The following is an 11,867-nucleotide window of genomic DNA, read 5'->3' on the forward strand; positions in this document are numbered from 1 at the left end:
GAGTAGTCAGGAGCAGAACGATGTGATCGCTCGGCTCCAAAGCGAAAAGCTGAATATGCGCTGCATCTGCTGCCTACTTATACTCACGCTGTGATCAGCAGCAGCTGGATGCAATAATCGCATGCCAATGTGCATTGGCTCGTTTAGTTTACACTCGAAGTAGATTGGTCCCTCTAAGCGAGATCCCAATTCGTCGGTCCTCCGACGTGACGTCGAGAGTGACCGACTGAAAGGGAACAGAGCTACAAAAGAGCAGAGTGAACACTGTTTGGAGAGGCTCATTTTTCCCCTGCTCCAGACTTGTGTTGGGTGTTTCCTCTTTAAGACGTCTGTTGATTGGGGGATAACTTAAATAGTTATCTGTTAAGTTAATACTTCTAAGTAAGTTGTATCCCTGTTGACTAGCAATGTGTGTGGTAACCACATAGTGTATGTAAATTTACTTTTATCTTACTTTTCTTGTTAAGGTATTAAAAGGTACTGTTTAAAAAAAACTTATTTTGGTTTATTTGATTTATGCTTAGTTTGGAAGCTGTAGGGAGAGGGTGCCATTTTATTTTGTACTCCTGTTTATCCCTGTTTTTGGTTAGTGAGGGAGTTGAGGAAAGCTTATGTTGTTGATTGTCTTTTCTTTTACTCGCATAGGTTATTTAGTACTCCTCCTGTTAGTCAGCTGCTATTTTGGTTGTTGTTTTGGCCAGGCTATCTCCTGAAGACATTTATTGCTTCCATAATTCTGGCTTTCCTAAATAAATTAAGTTTACCAAACTAGGTTTTTTTTGTTGCATTTTTCTGGAGCAGAGGACTGGAGTGATTCCTCCACATTTTTATTGATTTCTTCCGTATAAATTTTGGTTAATCTGTTACGCCCACTCCCAACACTAGACTGGGGATGGGTGGGGGCTCGTCTGGAATTTGAACTCGGGACCTCTCGCACCGAAGCGAGAATCATACCCCTAGACAATATCTGACTAGCAATAGATGACTAATGCTGTAACATTATTCTCGATAATAGCAGCTGAAAGATGACTTCAAAAACATAATCTCATAATATCTGAGAATATGCTATTAAAAAATGGCAGATACATCATAAGGTCTGACTTTAGTTAGATTTCCCAAAGTACCCAGGAAGATGCATGACTCAACGAATAGTATGAAACTCAAATTTTGCTGAAAGATATTTTTGTTGTTGTTGTTGAACGATAAAACTGCTCTAAAAGTGTCTCTCCATGAAATGAGAACTTTTCACTTAAGGTCAAAGCTATAAGAAAGAGTATGTTTCACAAAATATATGTTAATAAGTTGTTATAACAATAGCAATACTTTTTCTTCATCTTTTATCTCTGTACATTTGTTGAATTACTGTTGTTCTGTTGTATATACAGTATATTGTCTCATTTGCATATTTTACAATGAATATATAAAACAAAGCTTAAACTAAAACTAAATGTCAGTTTATTTCTGTGCTTTTGTGCCCTAAAAATGTCTTAGTTCATTTAATTGTGCAGTTGACACAGGAGAACAATTGTGGCTTAGACTGTCATTGTGTGTGCGCATTCAATGGAGGAGAGCATCCATGTCATTTATCAAACCAGCCTGGGCTGGAGCTGATGAATTGAACATCACATCCAGCGGGACACTTTCATTTCACAAAGAACAGCTCTTTTGCCAGCCAATGTGACAGACAGCCCAGAGTAAGACTCGACTGAACTAACAGCGGGCAGATCACAGGCCACATATGGCAGAAACCAGCATGTAAGAGAGCAGGGTGCCTTTCAGGCAATTAAATGCTTTAGTATTAATTGTAAAATTGGGATTTAGTGTTAATTGATTGGCGCTGGAAAAAATATTAGACTATAAAAGAGCACCGTGGTTCAGTGTGTGTGTGTGTTTTATATATATATATATATATATATATATATATATATATATATATATATATATATATATATATTCTCTCGCTATATATATATATATATATATATATATATATATATATATATATATATATATATATATATATATATATATAATCTTGCCCTGGAGGGCCAATGTGCTGCAGAGTTTAGCGCCAACCCTGATCAAACTCACCTACCTGTGATTTTCTTATGGTCCTGAAGACACTGATTAGCTTGCTGAGGTGTGTTTGATTAGGGTTAGGGCTAAACTCTGCAGGAAAGTGGATCTCGTGGGCCAGATTTAAGGATCCCAGATATATACTATTCTATATATGCAAATGTTTTTAAGATTACAGAACGTATGCGTTTTCTTCCTGAATGCTGAAAGGCATTGTTAAAATGCTACTTGGTCCCAGGTTGGCAAGCAAGACCTGGATTCTCCTGACAAGCAATCTGTCCAATCAGGCAACATATTGTCAGGGCTGTCCGTAATGAGGAGCAAACATGTGTTGTCATGCAAATGAGCACAGGCTACTTCGGCACAAAACATGTGGCGCCGCGCTACTAATTTTCCTTTTTGATCTCCAGCTAATTCGCCTAATTAGGAAGGCAGTTTCAGTGTGGACTCTTCTGCACGGGTGTTTACACTCCCTTATAATAATATACCAACAATATATCATGTTTTAATAAATATCACTGCAGCAGGAGGAGCATTAACATTTTACATTGTGACATTATTTTCATGATAATTAAGTACATTTTCCTCTAAAATTCTAATTACCTCAATGTCTTTGCACACTTTAAAAAATAAAGAAATAAATTCCATTATATCCCATACATCTAATCCAATTTATCTAAGCAATGGTGATTCTCATTCTGCAATAAAATGTTTTTTTTTTGTTTGTTTGCCTTTTAATAATAAATACATTAAAAAGTACTTTTTAAAATTATGTACTAATGCTTGATAATTTAGAGTAAAATATTACATGTTTGCATGCGTTTTATCTGTGCTCAGTTTATTCCTATTAATTCCCATTAATATCTTCCCATTTCTCTAATCAATGGTGATTCTCTTTCTGCAATAAAATGTTTTTGTGTGTGTGTGTGTGTGTGTGTTTTAATAATAATACATAAATAAATATATATTTTTTCCCAATTAAAACTAGCATAAATCTGTACAAATACTACAATTATGTATAAATACTTTTTAATTTAGAAAAAAATATTATATATTTGCATGTATTTTAGCTGTGCTCAACAGTCACTAAATAATAATAATAACAGTAACAATAATAATAATAATAATACATTGGACAATATTTTGGGGCAAAATACAATGCAAATGGATATTAATATTTGAATTTCTAATTTGTAATATAATTTTCAAATATATTTAGTTCATCTCATAAGTAAATACATTAAGGTTCCCAGTCTGCAAGCATGAAATAATATCACAAATCAGTGTTCCCCTCAAAATTATTTATATCAATTAAATATCATCATCAGACCTCAGTAAACATAACATAATATATATCTCAATGACTTCTCGAGCACAAATATTGTTTTCCTTCCCTCAGCCACCTTCAGGGCTGCTTACATCCATTCTAACAGCTGGAACCGTCAGTCACAGCACATACACAAAGGACATAATAATGACTATCATCATCACCATTATCATAATTATCATTGTCATATGAAGATTGCATTGCCTAGGGAATCAGTGTTGGACTATAACCAAAATCTTACTAATATTTGACCAGTGAACAGACTACAATTTGCCGTGTCGTGAGTGGTTACCGGGGTGTTGCTATGCAGTTACTAAGGTGTTCTGAGTGGTAGCAAAGTCAAAAGAGGCCATCCAAAAATCTCTAATGATAAAATCTGGCTCAAGTTCCTCCTTCAGTTACAAAGGATTTTTCAGACCTTTTGTCATCCAGCAGCAGAAAGTACTAAGTCTGAAGACTTTACCGTAAGTTGCATGTTTAAAATGTACATTGTTTCGGAACTTCTCGCTTCTGTGTTATTCAGATAATAAAACAGATAATAAGTAAAAACAGATAATATGTGATATGATAAATCAATAATAAGTGTATTTGAATCCATATGGAAGGTGGTTCAAACGGATAGATTCAACTACTGGCCTTGGTGAATATCAGTATACCACTAGTTGGTAGTTTAACCACTCAGTTGCTGTACAGAAATCCAACGCATAAAACAGACACATAACATATTTAAAATAACCAGTGCAAAAACTGATTTTTCTAAAATTTCTCAGCACAGAAAAAAAAATACAGCTCTTCTTGGTTTCTGCACAGCTAGACACAAGTATAAGAACACAAGTACGGCACATGGGAAGATGTTTCAGTAAATCACAAATGCCATCTTTGACACAAACTGATGCCATTAGGGACATCATTTTGTGACAGCACTCCAGTATGCCTTACACACTGAGATGTGATGTTTTTATACAGTTATGATGAAGATGCTTCTCCATGTACCTACTTCACTGACACATAAAATAACACAAATACAGTAGCAAATACAGTTTCAGAGCTCCGGGTTGTTTCTATGGCATCAGTGATGCTCAGTATTTACCATCTCTTCTGCACATGGTGATGATGCAAAGCTCAGACTAAGGGTGAGAAGTATTACCAAAATCGCATTTTACTGTATGTTTAACTGTATATTATTGTAAATGTACAGTAGGGCTGCACGATTAATCAAATGCGATTGTCATGCGCATTTTGTTAAAAAAGCCGGTTCTGTAATCAGCAGGAAATCATCATCACGTGCTTTCAGATGGAGTAGAATTTACTACACATAGCCGTAGTTCACTGACAAGTTACGGAAAAAAAATCATAACGTCAGTAATCGAAGAAATCGTTCGCGATAATGACTCAGTGAACTACGGCTCTGTGAAGTAAATGCTGCTCCATCTGAAAAAAATTGAAAATACCACATTTAATAACATATTTTTACTCCAAACTCACTTCATAACGTCAGTCGAGTGTTTGAAATAAATCCTTCTGTGAGATGATGTGGCTTCTTACACAGAATAAGGCACGCAAGATATTTCATAGTATTCAAGCAATGATAAAGGCATTGCATTATAAATATACTTTATTTTAATTAAAATTATAATAAGAAGAACTCAGATAAACCTTGTATTGCCGTAGTCGTGTGTTTATTAGTCACGTTGAATCAATGAAAGCAGTTGAATCTTCTGTTTATTCAGCTGCAGCGATAGGCATTTTCTGGGTTTCTTCTGCGAGGCATATTTGGTGTTTCAGCATGAGAGCGCCCTCTGGCATTTGGATGGAGATTTACTGCTGATCACAGAACCGTGCTTCACTGAAAGATACGCATGACAATCGCAGCTTCTGTCGAATCGCCCTAATGTACAGCATATATCACAATATTGAATAATTCAACCTAAAACTGGTTTATAGACTGAATATCATTGACACCTTACAACAAGGTTCTGTTTCCATAAGAAAATGTCAGACTTTTTTGTCAAACTTTTTGTTATGAATTACATGATACAATACAGAGAGTTGAAAGGTTTATTTTGATATAGACTGTATACCACAACTCCACCATTACACAGTACATACAATATATATATATATATATATACGTGATTTCAAATTATGCTGCACTTTATGCAGTTGCCCACTGTCATATTCATGTCATTTTCATTGCGTGCTGTATGTAAAATGAGTGTTACCTTGGCTTTATTTGAAAATAAAAAATATATATATATATATATATATATATATATATATATATATATATATATATATATATATATATATAACATCCAGCCATTGTTCAACTTCAGACAGTGCACTCAGTCAGGTTATTATAGTTCTGTGAAACATTAATTTGCTCATGTGTGTGAAATTGCATTCATGCAATGTACAGCCCATTCCCAGCAGCTACATGCAATTTCCATCATTCCAGGTGCTGGATATCCCAGAGAGATAAAATAAGAAATGGATTCAAATAGTAAAAGGGTGTCCAATAACTCATTGCCCAACCCCAAGAATTTACCAGTGACCAGCTATATATAGGTAGTAAAACTGTACTGGTAGCCAAGTGCTCAGATGAATGCAGAATGATTTTAAAGAGCATGACATAAATGATTCATTTGTTCATTTAGAGATTTAAAGCAAGTGAGCTAGTAAATAATTGCATCAATTTCTATGCACTCAAAAAAAAAAAAAGAGTAAATATAGCATCTACTATAATTTAATTTAAAATTTGCAAAATAATAGTGTAAAACATAAAAGTGTAAAGCTTGCAAATAATAATAACAGCTGACTTTTTATCTGAGTAAATATAGCATCTACTCTAACTTAAGTGTGCATTATAAGGTTACACTTCTCACTTCACAATAAAGTTGATGACAGCTGATATCCTTTCATCCAAAACTTTCACTGCTCTGAGTGAAATAAGTGATGAGCTCCCCACTGCGAACATAAAGCAACGATTATAGTTTCGCACAAGGTCTTTTTGAATCAGTAATCCAAGGTGACACACTATCACCCTTCCATCTCAGTAGGAGTTTTATGAACCTTTAAACTGAGAGAAACTGCAGTGATATTTCTATAGGGTTGCAATATGACATCTGCCCTCTATCTCACCTAAACAGAGCAACAAAAGTAATGCCATGAGGTAGGGCTGCACGATTATGACAAAAATCATAATTGTCGATTATTCCCTTGAAATTGTAATTGCGATTATTAATTACGATTATCACAATTTAAACAAGCTGAAAACACTCTAACTGAAAAACTTGTATTGCTTTTCTATAGTACTAAACCTCAAATGTCATATATACACATTGGTTTGGTTTCTTCTTTAACTAATAAAAACAATTTAAAATATGCATGGTATTATAATGTTATATTAAAACTAAAATTAAAACAATGGAAAAACTCTTATGATAACCTGTAGAAAGAAAAAAAAACAAATCCTAAGCATGCAGAATAACATAAGTGGACTTTAAACGATTAATTGCGGCTTTGAACGATTACATAATTGTGGCAATTCGTAGTTCGTAGAAATTCGATTAATTGTGCAGCCCTACCATGAGGCTTGATGGACACAAGAAGACACAGATGTTGGAGTACAAATGCTTATCGCTCACTCCTTTTTGCTTTCTCTCCTTCATTCCCTCTTTACCTTTTCTGCCATCCGCTACCACAGCTGCCATTTCTGAGCACAAGCTCATTTATTACAGGTCACTGGTACACAAGGGAGAGTTTAAAAGGACAAAGTGGACAATGTTTCCCACCTGCACAACAGCACGCTAGTTCACAATAAACTGCACAAAGACGACTCTCTTCTCTTTTCTGTTAAACCAGTGTTTCTCAACTGAGTAGCGACCCAAAAAAGGCTCACAAGTCTGACAGCAGAGAAAAACAATGCTGAATACAAATAAGAAAACACAACTGACCATATAAAGGCTTGTCTTTGCTTGTTGGCACGAAGGCCATGCATCCAATAAAACTAATATACACTAAAAGTATAGAATATTTTGTCACAAGTTCATCTGTCACTTTGCAGAAGCTAGTCAAATAAAGTGAACACAAACACAGAAAAGTTGCATGACAACTTCAATAAAAAACAACTTAATTATATTTTCAGATTTTGGAAAAATACTCACATTGGACAATTTTCACCATCACTCATTTCAAGAAATTATCTTAAAGTAAAAGCATAACCAACATTTAACATTGGTGTATATGGAGTTGCATTTTTCTTACATTTGAAAACTCAAATTTATTTAATTGTGCTAAAACGTGAGCTGTCTTTAGATGCAGATTTTTGTTTCGGTTTCAGATGCTGTGTGACTGTATAAATGATCACATTAGCATGGGAAGTAATGGATCACAGCTGACGGAGAGGCACCGAGCCAAACAGTTCTGTGAGGATGGAGAAAGACTGAGAGACAGTGAGGAGACAGTGAGGATGAAGGAGGGGGCCAGTGTCTTAGAGGCAAAAAGACAGAAGCCATGCTACAACCACAGAAAGAGACCAGCAGACATTTGTTTTCAGAGAAGAATGTCAAATGGTGGAAAACAACAACAACAAAAACCCCTTAAGCTAGAGAAAAATATATATTTTTGGGCTATTCTGAAGACCCTTTAAAAAAGGGCTATCCTATAGATTATAATTGATTTAGTGGTTTACTCCACACCAAAGAACTGACACGTTTGTGATGTTTGCTTTCAGGCATTTGAGGCAGAAAAAAGCTTTTATAACTTTTCAAAAGAAAGTTTTAAAAACTATTTAATAATAATTAGAAATTTGAATACATGACAATTAATATTGTTAAACTATGTGTGTGATTCTCACAAAATCATGTCCAGTAAAATAAAATAAAATTAAATGAAATAAAATAAAATTAAATATATTTTTCTTATTTTATTTTCTTATTTGGATTTAGATTTTTGGGTGATTTTTTAAATGCATGTGTTTTAGGCAGGTTTCGTGGTTTCTTGAAATAACAAAAATTTTATATTTAATACTATCTAATATTTCATTTAGTTATTACGAAAAAATTGTCAAAAACTTTATTAACCATTTAGTGTCCATATTACTACAATAAATGTCCCTGTAATGAAAGGCATGGACCACAAGTGTCATTTAAAGTTATGACTCCGTGACAAATAAATTCCTAATAAGAGGATTAAGCTTGGCTAAAATTGCAAACATTTCCTGCCTGCTCATAAAAATATATTCATGTCTAGACACCATATCAATGACAAGCTTAATTACTGGGAGACTCATTGGGGCTCTCAAATGGAGCTTAATCCAAGTAATAATTTGACTGCTTTCCCCGAGTTCATATCCTTTAGAACTTAAATGTCACATCTCAGCCTGGGTCAGATGTTGTGTCATTTATCTGCAGAAAGTGAGCTGAAGCAGAAGTTAGATAAAGGAAGACATACAGGGGGGAAAAATTTACAGCAAAAATATGAAACCTGATGACCCAGAAATAATTTGTGAAAAATTAATTTCCTGCATGAGGGATTTTAAATTTATCTTCCACAAATAGACTCCAGTGATTGAAATCATGCTGGTACTATTGTGATCTTACAGTCCTCAAATTGACCTTCACCTTATTATTTGAGCAGTAAATACAAGATGCTCTCCAAACAGAGATGCATTCAATTGTTCAGTTGATATCTGAACAAAATTTGATCAAAAGTAAGTTTGACCATTATACAAATAATCACAGATGATCAATTATTTATGATCGCAATTGATAAAAAACAATGTACTACCTTATTTTACTGTAATACACTGATGAAAATGACAGTTAAGAATAATGGCAATAAAAAACAAAAACTCAGAAATAAAATTAGAATTTAATGGAAAATCTTAATCACCATGAAAACAATATCACAATTTCGTTTTGACGTAAACAACAGCATGGACATGTTTTGATGTGATTTTCTAATCCAGTCAGCCGATATATGCATTATAAGAACTGCTTGCATAAACCAACAGTACACAAGTCTGCCTCCCTGGATACATGCTTAACACCGTTTTGCGCCATAACACTCACTCATATGTGTCATGATAACCTCCTTCCATATTTCTCTTTGTTCATACACTGCACAACAAAACTTTATTCATGCACCGCCAACGCTGAGTTCGCTTCTCACAGTAGGGATGCAGAAATATGCTGAGCAGCTATTTGAACACAGCGTAGGGGTCCGCAGCGCGATGCCAAGCGCGCAGGAAATGCGCGTTCCGCTGAGCGTGCTCCCGCGCTGCGTTCCACCAAGCGCCTTTACGCGCATCGACATATTAAAATAGACTCTCCCCTGACTGGCAGTCTATGACAACCCATGGATCCATATGCTAGAAAGTTGTGAAATTTATCACACTGACTGGGAAGGATCTCAACATTCCCGATGGCGATCTCATTTTCTCATGCGCCACCGACAGGTCAAAGTTGCACTTTTTTTTCTTCTTCCTTGGAACATGCTAAGTCATGCAATTTCTCCCATTTTCAATTCCATATATATATATATATATATATATATATATGGAATATATATATATATATTAAGGTCCTATATATATATATATATATAGGTGTACATGTAGGTGTATATATGAAGAGTTCCAATGCAAAAGCCTCTAAAAGCCATCTTGGTCAAAAATTAGATAACGATACTGAGTGAATGCTCTCCACTCATAGTATATGTTCATCAAGTACTTTCACTTCAAATGCGCTAAATCCCAGCCTCAACCCATTCAGATGTACTTACATAGAAACCTATACATAGCTAGTAGCCAGAAATAAATGCTAATTTTAAAGAAAAACATCAGATGTACTTTGCATCTGAACTCTTCATATATATTACACCTACAGCACTTACCTGAACTTCATCAAATTTGGTTCAAATCACCGTCAGACTATTCTCGTCAAACCCAAACATAATCGATCTTATTTACCAAATCGTTTAAGTGACACATCAACAAATTTAGCATCAAGGTAGCCAAATATAAGAAATCTTTGCAAGGATTTGGCCTATTGAAACTAACCTTGCTATATATCACTGGCATCAGTACCTGATTAGTTTGTGGACAGTGCCAATTACTGGTTTTGCTTATCACTTTTCAATTGTTTGGCCTAAAGTCATGACGTCAGCCAAATTGGGCATCCGGCCATTTTGAAATGTATTAAAAACTACTTTTTCTAATTCCTTCTCAGAGTATATTGGATGTTCACTAAATTAGGGTCAGATCATCTTCAAACCATGCTGGACTAAGATATCAAATGTTTTCTTTTACATTCCAAAGTTCTCTGACATGTCATCAAGTTTGACAGCAAGCATGCCAGACTAAGGTTGCATCTCAGTGTTGGTGTATTGACACAAAACTTTCTTTGTGACATTATTGGCACAATGTCCTCCAGACAACACCTTATGAATTTGGTGACTGTCAGCTATTGGTCAAAAGTTATAAGCATGTGTATTACAAGTAATCCCACATAACACTTTTAAATCATCACCATCATGTCCAATATTAAATTCAATCTGCTACAAAAATATATAGAACTAACATGAGCCAGTCTGTTTCAGAACATGATAATTATCGATGAAACCAGATTATCTGGTACAGTCATGTAGATATTAGACTACTGATTTGATAATATTACAGAATAACCACTGGACGAAATAACAGATATGTTATATGCTGCATTGAGTCCTTAAGTACGTGTGATTCCAATGGATTCCACCTCTGGCCATCATAAAGACACGAGGGATACAGTGGACCTTAAGTATACATTTCAGTCTTTCAATCGCCGGTCGTTTAAGTGCAGCAAAGTAGTCTATAACAACAGTGCACACCGGACAAGTGCGGAGCTTGCCAAGAACCTTTACGCACCGGTACTATCACTCACCTGACTGCCCGCTGATCCTCTGAACCACCATAATTATGACGATGAGGCAGAAGAAGAGAAGAAAGCGAGCCGGCCACATTTCTGCTTATTTTAAGAAGTTATAGCTCCATACATTAGCATGATCAATAGAGAATCCGGGCATTGGCAGTCCAGCGTCTGCGTCTCCAGCGCGCACACTTACGTCTTCGTTTCAGAGCACATTCAATAAACACAGCTGGACTGGTTTGCTTATGCACTGTTTTCGTTTTTTGAAAAATAATTGTGTCTGATACTCTGATTATCCGGATTGAACGACTTGCTACCATTTCATTATCTCGACAGATTCGCAACTTCGGTTTGAGCGTCAAGACACGCCCCTCCTTGTGCTGAACACCGCCTACCTGAATTATGAATGGTCAAAAGAGGCGCTATAACAAACGATGCCACGCCCACCAGAGACTGCTTTACATATACACCTGCTTTCAGTGCTGTTAAGTCAGCGCCTTTTAAACTCTTTCATGCCCAAATATGATGATCCTCTTGCGAGGGACTCGATATTT

The 11,867-nt window shown here is 35.4% G+C and overlaps 1 protein-coding gene across 1 annotated transcript in view; it reads right to left on the bottom strand.

The window, feature by feature from the left end:
- The window catches only part of LOC107557315 (receptor tyrosine-protein kinase erbB-4-like), a gene marked incomplete at its 3' end in the record, with an annotated part of 183,188 nt that extends 171,556 nt beyond the window's left edge, over window positions 1-11,632 (bottom strand). The window contains exon 1 of the mRNA XM_016240701.1: window positions 11,329-11,632. Within this exon, the coding sequence (XP_016096187.1) occupies window positions 11,329-11,407 (79 nt within the window). The remainder of the gene's footprint in view (window positions 1-11,328) is intronic.
- Between the last annotated feature and the right edge of the window lie 235 nt (window positions 11,633-11,867).

Source organism: Sinocyclocheilus grahami, unplaced genomic scaffold (assembly GCF_001515645.1).
Source record: "Sinocyclocheilus grahami isolate Dianchi unplaced genomic scaffold, SAMN03320097.WGS_v1.1 scaffold598.1, whole genome shotgun sequence".
NCBI lineage: Eukaryota > Metazoa > Chordata > Actinopteri > Cypriniformes > Cyprinidae > Sinocyclocheilus > Sinocyclocheilus grahami.